Source organism: Dermacentor albipictus, chromosome 8, assembly GCF_038994185.2.
Source record: "Dermacentor albipictus isolate Rhodes 1998 colony chromosome 8, USDA_Dalb.pri_finalv2, whole genome shotgun sequence".
NCBI classification, from domain to species: domain Eukaryota; kingdom Metazoa; phylum Arthropoda; class Arachnida; order Ixodida; family Ixodidae; genus Dermacentor; species Dermacentor albipictus.
The window spans coordinates 92,745,012-92,768,771 of NC_091828.1; the positions used below are offsets into that span (position 1 = coordinate 92,745,012).

At 44.5% G+C, this 23,760-nt stretch overlaps 1 protein-coding gene across 6 annotated transcripts in view; it reads left to right on the top strand.

The window, feature by feature from the left end:
- The window catches only part of LOC139048842 (BAI1-associated protein 3-like), a 567,324-nt gene extending 545,068 nt beyond the window's left edge, over positions 1-22,256 (top strand). For 4 of the 6 annotated variants that reach the window (XM_070523709.1, XM_070523713.1, XM_070523710.1 and 1 more), the window contains 4 exons: positions 2,891-2,902; positions 4,423-4,546; positions 5,442-5,638; positions 7,537-22,256. In XM_070523709.1, coding sequence (XP_070379810.1) covers positions 2,891-2,902; positions 4,423-4,546; positions 5,442-5,638; positions 7,537-7,622 — 419 coding nt within the window. In that variant the 3' untranslated portion in view covers positions 7,623-22,256. The remainder of the gene's footprint in view (positions 1-2,890; positions 2,903-4,422; positions 4,547-5,441; positions 5,639-7,536) is intronic. The other 2 variants (XM_070523711.1, XM_070523714.1) reach the window with 1 other exon arrangement.
- The last annotated feature ends 1,504 nt before the right edge of the window (positions 22,257-23,760 follow it).

Genomic DNA, 23,760 nt, shown 5'->3' on the forward strand with positions numbered 1-23,760 from the left:
CCACCGTCCTCAAGTTGCGTTCTTTCAGGAATACTGCCACGCCCTGATGACATGATGCTAGGAACTGTTCTGCAATCATGTTGTCCCTCAAGTCTTCAAATGTCTTCTCTACGTTAGCCATCTCCAACCAACGATCAAAATAGTTGGAGATTCGAGTGGCGAATTGCTGGCCTGTCTCGTTATCGTGTGGCTTGGAGCTTCGGAATTTATCCCGGAAACCTTCGGCCGTTAGTCTGAAGCGTTGTAGGAGAGCCTTCTTTACCTTGGCATAATCTAGTGCGTCAGTCGCTGACATCCGGCTGTACACGGTCAACGCTTCCCCCACGAGATACATACTCAATCCCGTCGCCCAGTCACTCTTCGGCCAGCCTTGTCCAGTTGCTATTCGCTCAAAACGTTGTATATAGGCATCTAGATCATCTCGCCTTTCGTCAAAGGGGGCGATAAGCTTTTGGGGACACACTGTCGCTATTCTCTGAGGTAGCACGTATGAGCTATTTCCTACCTCTTCTCCACTATTACTCATGCGCAGCTGCAATTTCTTTTCTGTAAGCTCTTTTTCCAAAATCAAATTCCTATACGCACGCTCGTCCGCATCCTTCGCTCTCTCCTCAGCTGCTTTCGCTCTCTTCTCATCTTCCTTCGCAGCCTCTCGCGCCTCTGCGCGTTCTTCTCTTAATCGCTTCTGTTCCTCGTGATATAGTGCTATTATGGCCTCAGCCGACATGCCCGCGGCACTCCCAGCCGTCATCAAACGTTCAAGGTCCATTCCGCTGCTCAAGACACCCCGAGGCACGTGACGAAGTTAAAGGGATCCTGGCAGGCTCGCCAATGTTGTCACGCGTAAGGTTAACGCCTGGTACGCTTGCTTGAGTGAGCGGAAGGAACACACGAACGCAAGGTGCAGCACACACAACATTCATTCAAAATGGACTCTTAAGAATAGGAAAACACAGTAACATTCGACTTATCGCACACGGCTTGCGTCCTCCCTTACTAAGCTCACCGCGCACACTACCGCGTTTACAAACGTCTGTGCGGCGATTGTCTATTCACTGTAGTAGGAGCGCTTACAGTACCGGTACTGTTCGACGCGAGTATCGGCGTCCCCCGGTCTGTGGTCTGTCGATGCGATCTGGTCGTCGTCCGTCGTTGTTAGTGTCCGGCGTCACCGATGTCCCAGCCGACGTGACGACGGCACGGTCCCTGAGGCGCTGTCGCGCTCCGGCAGAGCGGGGCTCGTGCCGGCTGGCCCCGGTGCGCGCCGGCCCAGCTGGGTTCTCCGGACGGGATGGTGACTGGCTGTAGCCAGCCTCCGCGCGTCTACGTTCAGCGGCAGCAACGCTGACGTGTCCTAGCAGGTAGGTCCGGGCCAGCGGTGGTTCCAGGGACGTCGGACATCTGCTCGCCGAGGCTGGTACTCGGGCGGGACGTCGATGTGTCGCCTAAGATCTGGGGCAGGACCCAGACAGGCGATCTCCGGCCGTCTTGGAACGCTGCGCCCGGCCCCCACGTCCTTCTCTGCGCGCGCCCCTTCTCCAAGATGGCGACTCCACGCGCTCGCTCCATTCCTTCTTCCTCGTCCTCTTTCTTCGTTTACGCTTGTCACTCCTGACACCAAGTCACATTGAAAACGAACAGAAAAAAATTCGAGAAGAATTACTGGAGCACTGAAATGTAAGAAAAACGGGCAGCTGAGATCCACAGCACGGCTAAAGAAGATTTTTCGCAACTCCGGTGGAAGCATCGCGCGTGTGTAGAATAGGGTGGTATGCTTAAGAAATAAACGCTACAAATAAGTCAGCGTACGTGATATTTGCTGGTGCTGGTATGCAGACTAGGGAAGCAAAACTATTTTATTAAAGTTGATTTCCTTTAGCCCAAGACTGAGAAAGCGTTTCCATAGATACTTGACGCATTGGGATCGCAATTCCTCCTAAAAGTTAATCTCTGGTAAATAGAAATAAACTGGAGGAGGCGTGATGATCGATGCAGAAACGTCATTCGCACGATTTGCCCTTCACAGAAATGCGACACCTCTCAGTTCTTACGACATCTACTCAAAGGATTAACATTTTAATTATGTCTGAGAAAGTTCTTCACGAGAGGTTCTTACGGGCAGCCGACTCAGCTGCGTTATTATTTACCAGCGAATATCTCTGCGACGCCTTTTTAACGTTTAGCATTTGCGTTTATTATGCCTGCTACTATATGCAACGGAAACTGCAACATGCTCAGTGGCATGTGTGTTGCGAAACTAACGCACTTCAGTTTATGCAGGCTGTATTGCATAGTATTTGAGATGGCTGAATCCTTTTAGTGGAAATGAGCCTGTTTACATGAAACCGAGGCTGTGACGTGGTATAAGATATTTGCTAGGTCTTGCCAGTTTTGAGAGTTGTCATGTTTATTTAACGCTGTTGCGGCAATATCTGCAGCTACCACGAGTGGCTTTTACATAGCGCGATGTTATACGTACCGTCGAACTAGCTGTGTTGCCTTAAAAACATTTCATAGTAAATTTAGTTTTTCTTGAATGCACAGTTTGTCTTAAGAACGTGCACTTCTTCAAGTTCGCGGCTACGCAATTGTTGAAATTCAAACATTTATTCTTTCGCCCTGAGCATAGGTTAACGGGGTTGACGTCTACGGTATCAGTTGGTTTTGTTTGGGTTGTTTGCCATTATTTTTATTTGTCTTCATATGATTTCTCACAGTCCATTTGTGAAACACAGCTAAAATATTTATGTTAAAAGGTAAGCGCGAAAGGGAGGATGATTGGTAAAAGTTACTTAGCATTATAATTTCAAGTAATAACCAATACATGCAGACACGAACTTTCCTTTTCTTTTTGTTTTTCTTTCCTTTTTTCTTTCTGTTTTGTTTTCAGGTGGTGAAGAGCGTAAGTTTGCTTTCGTTTTGTTTTGCATGTGAGTTGGGCTGCATGCTGGAATTGTTCTGGGAGAAGCAAGCCTACGTAACAGAGAGCGGTTGTGGTCTTGGAATACTTCATTTCGCGGGCTTAGCTCCGTCAAGCAGGGTGTGTTATCGCAGGTTGACCGAGGAGCCGCATGGTTGAATATAATGACCATTGAAAGTCTTCGTTCGCTAGTAAGGTGATGTGAGTGACTAGGATTGTGGGATGCAATTTAAAAAAAAAAAACATTTATGTTGCTGCTCATGCTGCTCAACACCAGTGCATACATGCCCGTGTGAGCTCGGAGAACGGAGAGAGCGCTCACGCCATATCTGCCATGTCTAACTCTATTTTATAAGGTTCCAGTATTCTAAAGAAATGCGGTCATTGGAGGGGTGTCCTTTTGGAGTAAAGTTACTGTATCATGGAACGCGGGAACTCCCCCGAAATGGTGGTGAATGCAAAGCAAGGAGTTACTCCGGCGTAAAGGAGTTGCGGGCACTCTCTCTCTTTCCGAGGGTATGGTGGTGGCGGTGCTGGTGATGGTAATGGATGAAGGTGCTCGTCCAAAGTGGTACATGGTTAGAAAAGCTTGCAGCCTTCGGGGCTCACTTTGTCTCTGAACTGTAATCGTCGTCTACCTAGCATGTATTTACTCTCTTTAAGGATGTGAGCCTGGTACGCGTAAATCACGATTCACACGCACGTTGCCAGCGTTACTTGGCGTTTTTGACTGGAGAGTAGTGAGTGCAATGTTCAAATAGGGAAACGCAGGTAAGACAGCTCATGGGTATTGTTCAGGGACAAGATGAACCACAAAGGAAGGCGTAGACATTTGTTTCTTCATAGTGCATGCATGACGCCGAAATGATTTGCAGGAAAGAAGGGCTTACAATGTCTACCGCTGCATGAATGTCCCAAATTTGTGAAATGAATGCTTAAACGCGCACACGAACGAAATGGTGAACGCTGCAGGATGCGTTAAGTTTCATCTGTGTATCAAGGAGGTCGCCTAATGGATTGAAGTATGTAGTTGGTGTGTGCACTTAACTGACCAAATTAGACAATAATACAAACGGACCATAATACATTTAATAAATATTGTTGAAGTGTCTGTGCGAAATGGGTATCCATACTTACGTGACATCACGTGATGGCTCACGGCAATCCAGGCAGATAAAAAAAAGTACACCAATGATTGCTTGGCGTATATTTGTAGTAACCTCCACTGCCGTGTGGACTTATTTGGGAAGGTTGCGTTAGGTAAGCACTGGCTATCAATAATATTTTTTAGTAAATTCAGCAAGCACGAGGAGAGAGTTAATGGTCAGTCCTAAATAAGAACGATTGAATTTGTAAGATATTTACCTGCACACAAAAACAAACGCATCAAATCAGTCGGACGATCGAGGTCTAGCAGCAGCGTTTTCCCGCCTCGACGTTCGGCGGGAACCGCGTGTTTTCGTGCAAACGCTACCTGTGCCAACTCGTTCTCAAACCACTAGGTTACAGCGACCCTTTCGTCATTCTGGAGATCCTACCGCGTCACCTGTTCCCGGACTGCCCCCAGCAGAGGACCCGGGTGCAGAAGAAGACTCTCTACCCTCTCTTTGACGAGAGCTTTGAATTGTGAGCCATCATTCTTACCTGTCTCGTGGTGTTCGTGAACTGAAATGCTCCTTTAGGCCTGTCAGCGGTGGCTCCGGTGCAACACTGTAACTGGAATTAGCAGAGGTGCTTCTCGACAGGCAGTTCGACAAGCACTTTAGAGTAACCTGATCAAAATACTTTGTCGTGTGTTGAAGATGGAATGGTGGTTTCTAGACGTCGTTTAGGGGGAGGGGTGTAGTGAGGGCTTAGGCATCTACAAGATGGTGCTTTGCAGTTGTCGTGTGGTGAAGATAGGTACTTTCGCCATTGCGCTCTGCACTTGTTTGTTGGAGATAGGTAGCAGTGGAAAGGGGCTTTGTGGTTATCATGTAGCAAATATAGGTTAGTGGTATGCACTAACTATTTATTGAAGATACGTGGGTATGGTTTAGAGCTTTGCATTTCTCGTTTGGAGCTGGGCAAACCACATAATGCGTAGGGCAGATAACCGGTGGACCAGAGTTGCAGAATGGGCGCCAAGGGAAGGGAAGCGCGGTCGTAGATGGCAGCAAATTAGGTGAGGTGAAGAAATTCGAAAATTTTCTCTAGCGAGTGGCAATCACTCAGCGCAACACAGCGGTAAGTGGCGATCGTTGGGAGAGGTCGTCGTCCTGGAGTGAACGCAAAGATAGGCTGATTATGAGGATGAGGATGTCTCGTTTAGCGAAAGTAGTTACGCATGAGATGGCGCCTTGCGTTTATCGCTGAGCTATAGAGCAGGGTCAGTATGGCATGGCGCCTTGCACTTGTCGTGTAGCGAAGGCGGGCACCCGTGTGACGGTATTTTGCACGTGTGGCAAGGACCTCGGTCGAGATTTCGCTTGTTCACGCAAGAAACTAGTGCAGTTACTGTGTCTCTCCTTCCTGACGACAGCTCGGTGGGCCAGGAGCGGTGCCGCCAAGCGGTGGCCATCCTGAGCTTCACGGTGATGGACCACGACATGATGACGAGGAACGACTTCGAAGGCGAAGCCTTCTACGCCCTGGCCGCGGTGGCCGGTGTCGAGGAGATACTGCCCATCACGCCATCTCAGCCTGTCGACTTGCCGCTCTTGCAGCCGAAGGAGAAAAGTGAGTTTCAACTGCCTTGGTGGCTTCTTGCGCTTTTGCGCCCTTTGAGCTCTATGCGCGAGGACCCTTAAATTTGCATTCAAGAGCCGTGTAGCTGTACAGCCTCAAAACATCGGCTTCATAACGTGCTTAAAGAAGCGAACAAGCTTTTATTCTTTTTTTCATTTGTAGACATTGGAGCCACACGAAAAGGGCTATTGCAGAAGTGGGCATATACAATTGAACAAGGGATACGAGAAACAAGAAAAGAAAAGACGAAAAATTTATTCATTAACATCAAGGATCGACAACGAACTATAACAAATATGAAGAAACATTACGCGGGTGCAGATTTATTTCTAACTGCAGTTAAAGCTTTTTTAACAAAAGCGAGTAAATGTTCTCTTCTGGGGTGTTCCAGCGGTCTACTGTGCGAAGGAAATAACTGCACTTGTAGGTGCGGTACTAGTTCATACTCGAAGGCTTAGCTGACATATAGTCAGATGTCATATCCTTATGTACACGTTACCATTAGTTTTGCTTCAAAAGGACTCGTTATTTTAACTGATACTGTTTACTACATTAAACGTGCTACTGACTGAACGAAACTGAGTATCAGCGCCATGGTAGGTCAGCTTTGGTGATTTCCGGTGGAATTCTCGTCAACTGACGCTTATAATGATAAATCACCGACTACCTCACGTACAAGTCCGAGCAAGCATACAGAAAGCATTAGAGGACAAAATTGAAATGAAAGAGATGGTGGCTGCTTGTTAAAATTGACGAAAGTGGGGGTTTGGCAGGAAAAGCTTACACTGCGTGATGCGAGCGACGGAAAAGATTATTCGTTAATAATGTGCCGTAATAACTACAAGTCAACCTCGTTATATACAAAGGTAATGCCATTTATTTACCGTGCAGGTGACTTGCAGCTACTTATATTAGGTGTCTCTTAGGTGTAACTACTTACTGGTTGGGCATTTCAATATTAATTTCTCTTGAATCCAAGCCGCAAGCGGGTTTCGGACTTTGTGTGTAGGGAACAAAGGCTGCTGTAATTGGACCACATATACCAATAACTTTCTTTCGAAACGAACGTGTGTGTATGTGTCCTACCTGCCTTGTCAAATGTGCATAAATGATATTTTCTTTCAGTTTCCTTTATCTTTTCGTTTAATTAAACAATTTAATGAAATACTAAACAGGACGCTAACGGGGCATAAGGATCAGTCGCTGAGGCACTGATATTTTATGTTTATTGTATCCAAAATCAAAGCACTGTTTTAGGACTCACTTGAATGTCTTAGTTTTGAAACAAAAATGCTTAAATATGCAATTGAAACCTAATTGGAATATTGTTGCTATGCTGGGAAGAGTTCTGTGGCCTGTAAAGAAGGTGGTTTGCGTTTTCGTGGAGACAGAATCGGATTACAATAATCTTATTCCAGAACCTATTTCAGCGTAGTGTGACTAAAATAAGACCATGGCTGTGATAATGCAGCGATTCTATTGAAAGTCATTTCTTTCTCGTGCTCCGTATGTGGTCCAAGTGGCAGGCTACCTACATTACAACAAGTATCGCCTGGTCTTCAGCGGCTGATGATAAAAACAATGCACTTGGCCTAAACGAATCGCTACATTATACCCGCTTAATCAGAATTAATGTTCGACAGAAATTGGTCTCGTCATGCAGAGCGATAAAAAAAACAGCAATTTTTTTTGGCGCTGGCCAAGACAGAAGTTACATATCGTTTTCGTATTGCAAACACGAACCCAGATGGGTTACTCAAAGTAAGTTATCCATTTAGTTGGTCAGTCACCAGAAGTTAGTTTTTTTCTGAATGGGAACATGGATATGTTGTGTTGGACAGAGCTATCAAAACAGTGGGCGCTCAAGTGGGTGCTTCGTCTCGTTGCAGACGAGATTATGGGTGCACTGGAGAGCCGGACGTGGGACAAGGACGCCCTGGAATTCGTGAGGCAGCAGAAGAAGAGGAAGTCCTGAGTGGGGCTCCAGCGACGCCACACGCTGGGCGCCCCCGCTCGCCGCCAAACCATACGCCCTCGCCGCCGCACCAAGTGCCATCATCTCCTGTCTTGCCTCACCCCGCCGCCTTTTAACGTCTCCGCTCACGACTCGTCGGGCTGCGTGTCGTTCATGCGACTGGGGTGACTTCGTCCGAACGACCGAATCGTGGTGGGATGATCCGGAAATCCTGGGACAAATTGTCATCGCGTAGTCAAGCGCGCGATGCGCTTCTAGGCCTAACGTTAGGCCTAACGTTAGGCCTAACGTTAGGCCTAGCGTTAGGCCTAGCGTTAGGCTTATCGTTAGGCTTACCGTTAGGCCCTTCTTAAGGCTTGAGTTTGGCGAGTGAAGTTTATCTCAAGCTTAAGTCTTATTGCCTGTGCTGCTGCATTGACGATCGTCTGTTCGAGCTGCCTCTGGCCGCCTAATTACTCGTTATCCGGTGCGCCTGCCTGTCGCAGCAAAGGCTAGCGCGAAAGCTGCGCAGGTGGAATTTGTGCCTGGGCCTAAACAAGGCATCTGATGTACGTGAACTTTCCAAATGCGCGGATCGCACTTTGCACTTGATGATGGGCCTGTCAGACGAGAAAGTGGTGGTTGAATCGAAGGCTCCGTTCTTTAGCACCGGCTTAGCCCCGTGGGCCGACTCGCAGCCCTCTTTTTACGGCACTTGCCAAATTTCCGCGAACGCTTTTCAGGCGGTGGTAAACATTGTGTGCGAGTCTTTCTCCTGCCTTGAAGCTGCATGTGGCAATCGAGCAAATTCTTTTCGTTGCAAAGTCACAAGTCGTTTACTTGCTGCTTTGTAAATAGGGTTATTTCAACTGCTGGAACCATGACTCTATGGGGGAGATTTAACAACCTCTGGTTAATCGTGGCAGCAGATCTCTTATTCCAGGGGCTCAAATATTGCTGCAATCTTTGACATTGCTCTTATCCTGCTGCAGGAACAGAGAGCGTTTGCTGTTTCGGTGACTTAATTTGTTTTAATTTAGAAACGTTCGTGGCACTGACTCGTTAGATAAGCCTGGCGACAATGTACTTTTTACATAGGTTCACCATACAAGGTGAACATTTGTGTGATGGAAACGCGAGATTTTACCATGGTTATCATATTTTTACTATTTGACTGAATGGTTACGTGTGCTGTTGCATTAGAGATTCTGAGCTTTTTAGTTGTGATACATGTCTGTTTTTTTTGTGGTTAAGTTGTTAAGTGTCTTACTTGAAGAGCTCTGCCTTCTTTTGGTCCCATTTTTTTCGTGTATAAGAAAAAGCATCAGTCCTAGTCGTATAAAGATGCGCTTTGCATCTGAAACTGGATTGCGCTAGTTGGCTATTTAAGGGCTGCTTATCTACGTGACAGCAGTCAAGAGAAATTAAAAAACGTTCCACAATATGTAGTTTTTGGGGCATCAGGAATATTATCTGGTTTGTTCTCAAATGCAACATATCTGAGCAACGCCAAAGTTCTGACCAGTTTGTTGGTGATGCAGTAAGAGGCGTTTCTGCAGTGCACTGGGGCCTAATGTATGTATTTATGTGTTCCACACTGAGCCAAAACAAGGCGTCAGTTAAAAGTGTCTACTTACTACCAAACATATCGTATGCGATCGTAAATTACAGTTTTCGTCAGGCCAGAGATGTTCTTGTACAAGTTGGACGGGCCAAAATAAATCAGCTTGTAGTGCAGTATGCCGAACTGGCACATGAGCAGCGATTCCAGACATAAATGCTTGTTCTGTATTTTAGCGGCATTTTTCAACCAGTTACGGCATGCGAGAGTATCAAGGGCTGTGGAATATTCCTTATAAACATTACTAAACATGACACCTATGCTTCGTAAGGTTGCCCTTCTTGTAAGCTTGCAATGAGATTTTTCGTGAAAGGTGCTCATCGATGAACATGTTACTTTATGAAAACAAAACAAAAAGCGTTGGTGACGCTTTCTTACATTTCTCTCCGACTCGTACTCTACGGCGTTTTACAGTGTTATTGACGCCCATAATAGAACAAGTGTATCCTAAAGGGAGAGAAGTAAAGTGATTCCATCGAGGAGCACGAACATTTTTGAAAAACGATGTAAAACTATGACAGGAACCACATAATGCAGTTGCAATTAATTGTCTTCTTTAGCATGCACTTGTAAATACACAAGTTTAAACATTCCCTTGATTTAGCCGCATGTGTTCCCCTACGAAGGGCGCATTTTCTTGGCGAAAAAAAGGGAACTAAAACAGGTGTTGCAAGCGGCTAACCTCGCAGGGTCATTAAAGAGGCAATGAAACGAAACGTTCGAGTTTAAATATTCATTAAGTGTTAAACTGTATGCGTTACACAACAAAGTAGCAAGATTTTAGCGCAATGAATGCAGTGGAAAATGTGTGTTTGAGATATTTTTTTATAGTGCACTTGCACTTGCATTACGCAGCAGTCTGGCCACAGAGATGAGATGAAGTGCGATGTGCGCACTCTCTGTCTACGGTATACGCATAGTTTCGTTTTTACACGTGCGTCTTGGTGGTCAGCTAGAGACGCATTCGCGTCTTTGTTGGCATCATCTCTCTCGGCACGGCGCGTATGTGTCTTTGAAATGTTTCGGAGCAGATGATACAGCAGTGGCGTCCCGCTTTTTGACGTCACATGAATGTATCGGAGCAGATGATACAGCAGTGGCTTCACGCTTTTTGACGTCACATAAGCATGTCACAGTGGCAGTGGCTGTCTGCAGAAAGAGCTTAAAGGCAGTGGTCTGATATTGAAATTTCCGGTTAAAGTGTGCTCTCAGTGCGGAGTTTATTGTGTGCGTAACCATATTGGCTCGTATTCGCCGAGTTAAACGATACATTTCCAAGAAGTGGACGACCATGGCCCGATCCGTCTAAACCTACGTTCAGTGTTTAGTGTGCACACTATCACATGAAACACATGCTGTGCCAATGTGTCTCATTTGTTGCGGTACACATGGAGTGCTTTGTGTTTGATAGTAAGCGAGCTGAACTGCTTTCCCGCTCTCTCGTGGTTCACAACTACTCACTCTTACCTTGGCTTGGAATCGTGCAGTTAGTGTAGAGAAACGCTGGCATGCATTGAGCTTGCCATTTATTCATTACCCCCAAATCGGTATCACTCGATCTAGGATCCTATTCTAAGGTACTGGTAGATACCTATGCTTCAAACATCGGAGCAGTTGCTCCTTAAACTTGTAATCGTTCTAACATATCGCAGCGCCTTTGGAGGCCTGCTTGAGAGTTTCATAGAATAGAAGAGTTTTTGATGCTACTTCTCAGCCAAGATACGCGGTCTACTTTATAACGTCATATAAGCTAGATAAACGGTCTAGTAAGGGCCATGCAGCCCATTCAAACCATACTCTGACGACAGCACATTCTACAGAGACATAATTCAGCCCTTATGCTAGTGATCATTGTTCCTTACACACTAGTTTAGAAACACAAGAAAAGTAGTTCATTTCCGAAGATAGCTTCAGAACTCTGTAATTCCATGAGCCCAATTTACGCTCACTCCGTAAATAATGCTTAACCCCTAGCACACCGGTCCAGGCTTGATATGTAATGTGGCGACCCGTGTCAGAAGTGGACCTACCGCTTGGCCTTGTCACAATGCATGACTTGCCTACGTCTCTCATTTGGCATGTCACACCGGGCTGTTTATTGCTCTTCACCAAGCGCAGCACGATTCGATCGCCCCTATACGTACCGAACTACACAGTTTGTCCGGAAAAGCTGTTCACAATGAGTCATTGTTCGACCGAAATGTACAGGGTTTTTCTCTCCTCTTATACCATGATTGTAGGTCACAGTTAGCAACTACACAGATTTTGCTTATCAGCGAGCCATTTTTATTGCATAGTTTTCGTTGACACTTTAAGTGCACTTCAGGGAACACCAGCCCTAAGATATAGTTTGATGTGTCGGTATTCATTATCAACAAAGGCGCTAGTAGCGGTGTCGTATGTCGCGGTAAAAGAGTGATATTAAGATGGAAGGTACTTGGGATAGTTTTGTAACATATTAGCGAGGACCCTAGAATATAATCATACACTTCAAGATGTGGCTGTGGACATTCAGTTCTTTCTGTACTGCAGTAGATGTACTTACCGCATGACAAAAGTAGCTAGTGCTCTATAGTGCACCAGACATTTTATTTAGTGCACAAGTACTTAGTGCACTCTTTGAAAACCTGTGAGACCTGTTGCTGAAGTTAGGAGGCTTGCTCGACAGGCTGGCACAATGGCACTAACGAATGACACAGCTAAAAGTCTCCCAATAGCTGTAAGAATGGAACAATACTAGAGGCTACATCATTCGCATTACTCATATTTACCTTGCACCGATATTGTTTGCAATGTCATGAAGCTACATAACAAAAATACGAGCAGCAAATTGAACATGTTCTTTAGATATAGAAGAAGCTTTAATGTTACTAATTTTTATACGATTAGGCTTGTTGTTACTGTTCATTGTCAAGCCGTATGTTCGGCAGGTTTACCATATCCAACAACAATATCTTAAAACCGAATGCAGAAGTTTTAGAAACCTCAGTTAATTTACGGATCGTTTGACAACTACTCGTTAATCTGCACTGGAGAAAAAATTTCAACATATTATCTGCTGGCTGACATTTATTTAATATCCACATGGTCTGGGAGACAACAAAGGACTTTGTGTTTCTCATGATATTTTTTAATGGAAGTTTGTATTTAAATGGCTATCACTTCAAACATCACTATAGTAAGTTGACCATTTTCGTCTTTTTATCCATCATTGCCAAACGATATGTTAAGCACTTCAAAGCATATCAAGGAACCTAATGGGTAACACCATGCACATGATGCTATCCAAACAATTTTGTTCACTTCTTTAGAAGTATTCCAAACTAGATTCGCAGAAATATAGAAACCAATGGCCCTTGAAACATTTCGAATGATTCAAAATATTTTATTTAAAGTAACAAGCAGTTTACATGGCCTGATGAACCAGGTCCCGAGAAAAACCATCAAGGGAAATGCACTAGTTCTGTACATAACTGCTACACAAGTAAAATGCGCTGTAAACATTATACACTAATTTGAATGCAACATTTACCCATGGAACTCTTCACAGTGATGTGTTCCCGAACACGGATATAAACGCGAATATATTTAATGCCGCGCTTATGTTATATTCTGCTCGAAGCTACAAACTTTGTTGTATGATTTCCGCAACATTTGTTTAAGAGAGCACAGCAAGGAAGCAGTTTGCTTAGACGGCCAAAGGCTTGAAATGTATTATGACGACTGCTCCATTTTTGCTTTTAGCTGAGGATAATGGATTGCGCAACTATTCCTGTGTGCTCTCGTAAGGGCATCTTATTTTTTTTTTTGAACGTGCAGCCCTGGTGGACAATCTGAATTCACTCACTCTCCTCTGGTGCCACTCCGCAACCACCTTTTTCGTTCATGGCGCTCGGCGGCCGTGTGTGTTTAGAATGGAGGGATGCGGTCAGCCACACCGTTTGTTACCCTAGCGAAGCTCCCTCCCGCACCACGCGAAGCAAAACGTTTGTGCGCGTAGAACGAGTAGCCGTGTGTCTGTCATCCGCGTTTGCACTTTGTAACGCCGCGTCATAGGTGAGTGATTAAGTGTTCACACGTTGTACGCAGACCCGTCCTCACGACATCTTCAGCCAAATGCATGGGCATGTTCTTGGCGGCCTGGTGGTGCGCTGCCGGCGTAGGTGGCAACTACTTAGCGTTGGCGCTCGTCAACTCAACGACACAAAAAAAAAAACAGAAAGAAAAAAAACATGACCTCACAGTTTCGTCGTGGATGGGAAGTAATGCGCTGTTTCACTGAATGCCTGTTCGATGACGGTTTTCTTCTCGACTAAAGCACTTTCTTAATCCTTAGCTAATAAAACAGCGCAGACCTCTCATATACTGCTTGCCCAATATACTGATAAGGCGACGTGGCAGAAAGAAATCCAACCCACTCGGGTAGCGTGTGTTGAGTAATGAACTTTAGGTGGTCGAAAAAACACAAAAGATCCGGAGCCCCGTACTACAATGCGCCTCATAATCAGATCGCCATGTCGGCACGTAAAAGCTCAGAATACGGCTCAAGCTGACACGCCATGTGAGGTCCTACACAACGATCCGTATAGTCGTGTGGCGTTTGAACAAAGTATGAACGTTTACAATAGTGCCATTGCATTTCTCAAAGCTAGAGAGAGAGAGAACTTTTTGATAGCATACAGTTTACTATTATGTAAGATTTAAACATTAAGCTTTTAAACAGGCACACCACGCATTAGTTGCCATGCATGCAGTGAGACGAGATAAACCAGAGGCGTAACGACAGCACGCTTGTTACCAACGCGCCGGCAGCGCAGCGCTTCAAGTCCAAACGCGTGCATTACGGAAACTCGGCATGTGAAATGTTCACCTGTCAAAAAGTATAGTGCTGACAAGCCTCAATTTCTTGTTTGGTCGCAGTAATATGTGCCGTCTATTGGGCGAAGTGGGCAACTGGCGCTTTCCGATCGATGTTTTCTCCAAGACGACATTCTTGAATCGTCTGCGATGTGAGTTGTTGACGGCCATCAGAATGGGAGGCGAGGAATGCCGGAGCGATCACCCTAACCGGTTACTGTGTTTGATTCTGGGCCATTAGCTGAGAGCTAATGAGATAAGATAAATTGACAGTTTGCTCTTACTACCGGTCAGTGTTTTAGTAAAATTAGCAAGGGCTGAGCAGAATAAATACGTGCCAGTGTTGATGGTATTTTGGCTGTGAGTATTAAGTGGCAACACCGGGCGAAATTAGGAAGGCGTTTGCTTTCAGAAGAAGTGTACAGGGAAGCAGGAATTTGTACAATAGGATGTGTTCTCACAATTTTGAAAGGTTAGAGGCTTGTGTCTAATGGAAAGAGAAAAGAAAGGGTGCTGTGCTGAGCATAAAAGTAGTGCAAAATTATCTTGTCCGTGCATATCCAAAATGCTCAGATGCAATTTAACACAGAATTTTCCATGATGTAACAAAACGAATCAATCATCTCGCACGCTAGCTCATCAGGACTTACACACACTTTTACACCTATGGTAAGACTAATTAATGACGGGATAATGAGGAACATGCTATGGGGGTGACCGAATATGGGAATAGGAGGCGCTTGCAGTCTCCTTGTTCTTATGAAAAAGTTGTCGAAACTTAAGGCGAGTAAATGCTACGCTTGGGCATAAAACGGAGGTTTATGGTCACGATATTCCATGATTTAAACAAGCGAAATGCCGAGTTTCCAGTTCACGAGGTTTGGCTTGCAATGTCAATGGCGCCTGTCTTGAGCTTGTAGCATTCATGCTGACAGTCCGATCAATGATCATCGGGACCAGCTGTCGGGCTTGATATGATGAAGAAAAAGTTGCAAGTAAACTATAACGTGAGTTGTTTCCAACTTCTTGAGGTACATATGCGTACTTCAATACTTAAGACGCAATTACACCATTCATTAGTGGTTTCCCCTGCACAAACTTTAATAATAATAATTTTTCGGAAGGCTCGTAGTAAGAAGTGAAACGGACCCTGCGGACAGGTTTTTAAAAATTCTAACGGGCCCGCAATTCGAGTCAGTTTAGCGAAAGAACGCATCGTATCCAAACAACGAATCAGCTTTTTAGTGATCAACCATTTTTGCAAGCCTATCCGGGCTGAGCCATTTCTTGCACCTTACCTTGTGGCCTCAGTTCGAAATTTGCCAAGGTTGCTGCGATAGAAGTATTGCAGTGCTTTGTCATAACCAAGCATCAATAAGGATAGTCTTAAGCCATTCTGGGCTTTATAGGCAGGCGTCATTGCCGTTGTACACAGGCCGCCCACTTGAATTTTAGTGATAGTGTGTCGTGTTTTACTGAGATCGTCGTCAGAGCACTCAACTGGTACACAAACTACACGTCGCAGAGCACTGAGCTCCTGTGGCGTGCCACCCGGTGAAGCTTGTATCCGAGGGGGAAGGGTGTCCAGTAAGTAATTGATAGCTTTTCATTAACATGGAGGGTGTATCCACATCATTAGAACACTGTTTCAGGAAAATCTCTGCAAATCGCACATTTTAAAGAGATCGTCTTACGCAAGACAAGCTTGCATTTATACAAACTACCTTTCCAGTAGAAGTTTTATTATGGGATGCCTCACATTGCAACCGTATTCACAACGTTGGAAGTGTTGTAGAAGTTAGCTGTGAATATTTATTGGCACTGACGAGCCTTATGCTTATATTTCAAAGTTGTTAAGCTTTTGTTGTGACGTTGAAGTGTCTATTTGTCTACGGCATTCAATTGCGTATTTTTATCCTATTTTTACTGTTTACTTTTTGATAAGGCTGGCGGATTTGAGTACTACCTAAAAAAGTGATCTTGTTTGCTGTCCAAGCTCACAAAAAGACTATAATGCACGATGAGACCGTCTAAGAATTCACGTCAAATCATTCTTTTGCCTTTTGTATGCTGCTATTGAACAGAAGGTTGGATTGAAGCATCTGAGTCAAAACCACAGTATTCCATTAACCAGAACCTCCGAGAGTGAATGCATTGATGAAGATTGAACGACTGAGTGGGTTTTTGAACAGTGGGTCATTTCTCCCAATCAATAACCTCATAACTTCACACAGGTTCAATGAGATTCTACCTGCGCCAACGGAGTCTGCCAGGTAGCCTAGGGATTCGTGACACGTTTGGTACACTGTTGAATACAAAATATGGACCCATATTTAACTAACCTTTTTCCCACTTTTTATTCAGTTGGTCGCTTTATTAGTTTCAGCTGGTGGAGAGAATGAGATTTGCAGAGAATTTCCAGAATGATTCCCATCTATGCACTACCCTTTGGTACGAGAAAAAAACAGAAAGTGTGTTTATCACCGCCCCCATGCCTTTGTAAAGCTAGCACACTGGCTTTTCATATCATCTGACATGTATGCTGCTGTCCTAGATTTAGATACGTCGATCACTGTGTAACGAAGTAGCATAAGTCACGTGAAAAGAAACGTTGGTTTAAATCTGTGCAGCGTCATTCGTCCTTATGTAGGATTCTGACTTTTGTTTGCCAAGTTCGATTGGCCGATAGATTTGGTACTGCGTATTGAGGACAGTTCTTACTTACCTCGAGTTGTCATGAAACTGGATATGCCCCAGCATGTTATATTATCGAAGTGTACCAAGAACAGTTCATGTAACGAACTATCCGAGGTCCATGCAAACACCAAGCTATATCACATTATTTCAACGTCCACTTGCTATTCGGGAACGAACTCGTAACATGACTGAGATTCGCCGACAGCGCGGCACACATGTGGCCCCTATTGCCTTTGAAGTCCTGCAGCATGTTTCTTCATGTGAAAAAGAACGAGGGGAAAATCTTTGTTAATATTCGTCTATTTACCGTGGTGTTTGTGGGCGTTATATTGTTTCCGACTTAGGAAAACTGAAAAAAAAAACTGCGCGTGCTTCTGTTATGTGATACGAAAAACAAAACAGTAATACATTACCATTTTGTCAGCCAGTGTGCATTTTTATCCGCTGCCCAATATTCGCGCTAACATTTAAGCTCGCGCGATGAGGTAAGATACGAGATGCTTGGTTGAAAATGCGCGCACAGTTTCGTTGCGCGCACAAACAATGGCCGTCTGCGCATGGAATGGCTTTAGCTTTGAACCATTCAGAGTAAACTATTATAACTAATTGTCGCCGTTCGACTGGTCTTCAAAGTATTTGGCGTTGTGGACCACTAAAGGAAAGTTAACGACAGCAACCTGTAAATGTTGGAGTTTAACTTCCTTTTCCAGAACCGCAAGCTCGGGGCGCTGATTCAAACTTTTATTCACCTTGTCAATGCTTAGGTGATGCTGGCGTTCTCGTTATCGTTGCGCATACGCGGTAGGACATACGAGCTTGCATGCTGTATGGTGCATGTCTAAAGTTCGCCAGCGTCGCGATCTAGTCGAAAAAATGTAATTAAGTTTCGTTGACCTTAAGAAACGCGTAATCAGACTCGCGAAAAGTACATTTGGTCGAAAGTGGTGCAACGTTCAAATGCTAATTTCCTTTCTACATATCTCGTAAGCTATTGCCGGCCTAGTACTGAACGCTCACAAAGCTTGGACCACTGAGCGGCCGCATGGCAGAGCATGCTTCAGAAAGCTCCTGGACTAAGTTCTTCCGGCGCAGCACATGATGGACCAGTTTCTTTCACATCTGAGTTGGCCTTCATCTGAAACTGGTAGTTCACTTGCACTTATGGAAATTCGGGCACGCCAAAGTTGGCTGGCATTTTCCAAGTTGAACAAAATTTATAGGCATAAAATAGTTGCTTGTATGTCAAGCAGAAGGGGATTTGCAGCATGAAGTGATCTTCACTTTGTGGTTGTTGGGTTGTTATGATCATGCTCATCTCGCCGGCTTTCGCTCGAGAGGGACAATATAACGTTTCGGTTTTGAATTAGCGTTCGTGCGTTGTTAATATGATTATTTTTTATTGCGGTGTATTGCTTTGACTGATAGCACAGCTATCCGTTCTAGCTACTTAAGACATGGCCATGAAACTCCGACAAAGTTTATTAAACTGTTTTCACTTCCACGTTATACTTAGTTACTTAGAGACCCGTATAGTTAAACATAGCAGTCATATGCCGTTTTCTTGTGATACAAAAAAGATGATACTGACCATTTGGGATTACTGATAAATATGATGTCGATGAAAGCAGCACAAAAGAAGACACCCCAGATGGCTCCTGTGTATTTTTGCAGCTGTAAAGGTTTTTAAAGTTTGGAGAACATAGGTACAGCAGAGGATAGGACAGTAAATACTGATGGCAAATGATTTTGCATAAATTTATTGTAGTTTCTCAGTTTACACATTTGTATCATATTACGGATTGTTCAGTCATGGAAAAAATGAAGAAAGAAACACGCTGTCTATTTTAGTGAATGCTCATGTTCTGTGGTAGATCCATGCAAGAGGTTGATTTCGCACATTACTTCAGTGCGTCTGTTTTGGACTCTAAGGCGCAAAATGCCAAATCAAAAACTGCAAAAGAAATAAAAAGCTGCTGAAACAACAGTTCGAGCAAATTGTGCTGCCTGTCAGCGCTATGGGTATCTTCCCTGCCTTTATACAGGGCACTAAGACGATCATGAAATGATGACAGTGTATTGTGAGAGAAAGGGAATGCGCTGCTGTATGAACATTTTCATAGTGTTCTGGTAAATGAGAGTGGCAGCTATGACTGTGTTCTGAACTATTATTCCTATTAGCGTCGCTTGCTCTTACATGCATCGTTTTTGTTTAATGTGAACAACTGAAGCGTTTCTGCTATGACCAATGTCCTTTCACATAATAAGCAATCTTCACTGATAGCATTCACGTCCACACATTAGCGCTTCTAGCTTCTAGAATATTTTCACACACTGTCTTTTGAAATATGTGACATCCAATTGTCAGCCTTACTTTCAACCCTTACTGTCGATATACGGACGCGTTTGGCGGACTGTTACTGTAAACTCTAACCTAAATGTGAGTCTCACGATTTTCTTGCTAATGCTTCTGTGTGGTGATACTTATACTTACCATTGGCGCTGAGTCATTGCTAAGGCTGTGAATGTAGGCCCGTTATCTTATCCAATAAGTGCGTATTGTGTACTTTGCTCGCGATTGTTATTTTGTTGTGATTCACTGTGTACCTGTAAATGAACGGGCTGTGTGCGGAGGAGTTATTTATTTTGGTTGCTTGCTTCCTTTTGTGAGTGTGCTGTAACGCATAGACTATGACGTGTTTTGCCGTTCAGTGTTGGAAATGATGGCGGCTAATGTTGGTGAGAAGATTCTCACTGCGTCCGAGGAGATTGTCTGTTTTACATTTCCGCTACGGTGAGAGTGACACTGTTGAATATTACGTTCTTTAATACCTTGTTCACTCTAAGAGATTTCATGCGAGGCACGTGACACTTAACATCATCAGCATTATCTTCTCCTCCCAGCAGCTGCTCAGCTTGGAGTATAGTGCCCACATCTGCTGTGAGAGCTCTATGAGGGTAAGGTTTTTCCGTAGACACGGTGTCATTTTGAAGCACTTCCCTTTTCGTGTGTGTGGTTGCGAAAACTTACTTACGGCACAGCAGTCTCACTTATTGGAATTCTGGCTACTTAGGTCTACACACTGCAATCAGTTGACTGAAATTCTGCTGTGTACCGCCAGTTTCTTTTGGTCTGGGTACGTTTAGGCGTAGCTTACAGCAATGGCCAAATATGACTTCTGGTCCAAACAAGGTAGTGTATTAAAGTGGTCGTTCTGAGTGATTTGTCTTAATCCTGACCATGCCATGCGCGATGCGTTCTTCCGCGTTAGGTTGTATAAGTGCGATTCACTCATATCTTGTATGAATGGGAATTTCGCACACGTACTGCTTGCCCAATTGCTTAGGTTCTTGATTTGTTTGTTTGCACTCGCTGATGTGGCATCCTTTCCTTCGTATCTGCGTCGGATCTTTATTCAGCAATCAGTGGATGCTATATCTAGAACATCTGTAATGTCCATAATAACTGCACCCTGTTTATTGGGGGCACCTTGCCGGTGCTGTTTTTCTCGAGTGAGGTGCAGTTTGTGAGAGCTCAATCACTGTTTTGACGGTGACCTGTGATGCAAGCGCAGAGACACTGGCTCTCGAAATTGGGGCACAGCATCAAGCACGTCTGCGGTTGTTTGCCAAGCCGTATGCCGAAATGCCTCAGAAGTTTCAGTCCTAGTTTGGCATTAATAACCCACGTAATGAGCCAGTATTTTTAAGTGTTTGCGCCGACCAACATCCCTCCAGTGGTGTTTTCCAACTATAGAACTATAAAAAACCGAATCATTAGCGCATCGGCTATAAATACATCAGTTCCTCACTCAAATGCAGAACCAACGCCCCAATTAGAGTATTTCAACGTGTGCGAGGCTGCATAAAAATGAATGTTTGTTTCACAGAATTTTCAAATCTACAGCACTTGTGAAAAAGGATATCTTTGGACCATGCACTGAGGATGTATTGTAGAGAGCTTCAGTAATTGCAAAGAAACAGAATTTATAATATACAAGGCGTCTCAGTCTACGGACGTGCGAAACGCCAAGCCCCCATACTAGTGGAGACATGCATCAATAACCTGTTCCATGTATTGGCACGTGCTTGCAGCCTTCAGGCTTTTCAGAGAGACCTCTTGCTTCAAACCTTTCATAGAGTGTTTTTTTCTTTCAGTCGCTAATTAGAGTTTGTAATTCTAGTGACTGGTTTCCTATATATACGTTAAGCTATCGTTAAGAAGTAGTATGTACGTTTATATACTGTTAAAAATATGTTTAGAGCACACTTAGTTACATGCACTGATGCTTGCTCGATATAACTAATTGTTACAGCCATAAACTCGCACGATTTTCCGAATCATGAAAACAGTGCAGTGATCAACAGGCTACTGATGGCACGACCTACCAATATGTTATCAGAAGCAAAATATTTACTGTATGTCCAACCTGAGACCACTGATGACAGAATGGCCTCTGAAAAGAAGGAAAAAAGCAAACTACAGAAGCCCCGACTCTTTATTAGGTTAAATTTTGTTTGTTTTGCGCCACACGATGATAATGGTACCATCCGTCGCTGCAGACACTTATTTTCGATTCATATGACTACTCATGGCAGCGATAGGCCCAGACTATTTTTGAAAATCGAACGATTGGCAGCAATTGACGAGATACGTATACTGCAGTCGGTCAGATTAATGCTCAATCAACGCATTAACGGTAAGTTACACTTAAATTGACTGATTGCATGATGACAACGCTCAATCTAATGAATGCGAAAAATAAGGAAAACTAGCGAGCGCCTACTCTCAGACAAGCGTTTCTTCGGAAATACAGAGGGTGCATTAGTACTGATAACAGAACGAGAAAATCAAACCTAAACGATGCTACTTCATCACGTTTTTCTTCTGTTTATGCGTAAAACCTGTGATTCAATCAGGGACATCGAAAACTTTCCCCAGTTTTTGTATTCCAATGCTGCGTCCGCTGATTGGTGCATGAAGAACCGACGCTATCGCCTCCTCTGTGGGTCGGCAACCAGCCGACCCTGTCGTGTCAGCCCTGTGTCTTTTGCACTTGTATAAACGCGACTGGTGTCGTTTCGACGCTTTCCAAGCTAAGCTGTAGCCCACTTGTCGACGTGCCGAGGGTATTTTATATATGACGAATTCTTCTCCTTCCCCCTACTACTACCAAAGCACTACACCTATTTTAATACGACCCACTTTACGGTGCTGAAACCTAGAATGAAAGAAACCGTGACTGTCTGCCACACAAACACACAGACACACACGACTATCTCTGTATAAACAGTACACGGTGATTGGGGAAGTGATTGCTTTATCCGTGTTGCATCATATCGTGAATGCTTGTATCTACACACATCATATTATGATAAATATATATACATATGAATATATTACTATAATATATACACGAGGGCACGGTCAATGATCACCCGTTTACTGAAAAAGCTGTAATAAAGGCACCTCTTTGATTATTGCTGGTTTGTCTGCTTATCACCTGTCTTTCTCTGTGGGCCAAGTTTCACAGGCAGCGAACAAGGTAAGATTGCTCCTGATGAAAACTACATTCTTCGAACACCCGAATCATCAGTATGCTATCTTCTGAAAGCAAGAGTTCGTGATGTAGACCATTATATTACATTGCAAGAGGAAAACAATAAAAGAAGCTAATGTTATCATCGCCGCTTGTTTAGGACACTCGTCCTACCCTTATATGGCCTATTTGTATTTCGAAGTAGAACACGCAGAAGAACGCACACAGCATTGTTCTATACCATCATGCCACGCCGTCTCGCTTAAGCGATTACATGACACTAAACGTGCGTGGTCGTAAAGTACGGACGACTTATAGCAATAAGCCAGCAGACTTGAGCGATGCATCCGAATATGAATTTATTCGCCGTGTCAGGTGCAGGCTCGCACATACCCCGCCATTTGCTGAGGAAAGTCAAGAACGCGATGATAGCCGCAAATAAAGAGGCGAACACATGGAGGAATGAAAAAAGGCTAGAAGAGGGCATCGCGCGAAGCAGCTAACCCTGTCAAAGCAAGCTCCTCTGACGCCATCCAGCCATGTACTGGGGACAGATCAGTTCGCTGTCTCTTTTAAAGTAGGCCATCCAAGCTTGAAATATATTATTTTGTCCTTGGTGACTTTTACTGACGCTCTCGTCGCGGCCATCCTCACCACACGCTCTGCGCTCTACTGTGTCCCATTCCATCCGTGCCTTCAGCTGCTAGAAATTACCGCTTGCCTATCTCGGAGGGGGGCCGGCTCCTTCCCCCTCTCCAAGCAACCTAACTTTATATTTATTATGATTAGAAGCTTCGAGAACGTTTCGTGGACCCCCTTCCTAGTGTTTTTCTTCCCGCCATGGAAGAACACGTGCTGTGGTCAATTGGTCGCGATTCGTGAAAAATCGAACGTCGCCTTTGTCTGCTACAGAATAAGCGGTGTCAAACACACGCCCCAGCGGCGGTTGCCGATAGCAACGGGAATATATCGCGAAGGCTGTGCTCTTGCGGGCTGCATGCTAGGGAGGTAATCACGGCCGCCATTCACAGAAAACTTATTGCCTGCGGTGGCCTCCTAAACATTTGCACAGGCGCCTCCAGTCTCAGAGTCGGTGTGACGCAGGCAATGCAGCGGGATAATTGCCGGAATTTGATGCTCCCTGTTAGCGCGGCCTCCCAACAACACATTCCCACAGGAGCACGAGTACCATTCCTTATGGGGCCACCACTGGGCACAGTTTTTGTCTTCGCCACATGACAAGTGTCAAGGTGGGGAACACGATACGTCCTAACGACGACGGCACGATTACTGTTTTCCAGTGATCTCCGTAGATGGATGACAAAAAAAGTCAGGCAAGCGGATAACGATAGCGTTAAATATCCTTCCAGTTGCGACGAGGCCGGCGGAAAAGACATCTTCGAGAAATGAGCACCGAAGTAAAAAACGATGGAGGCTACTTTGCTAT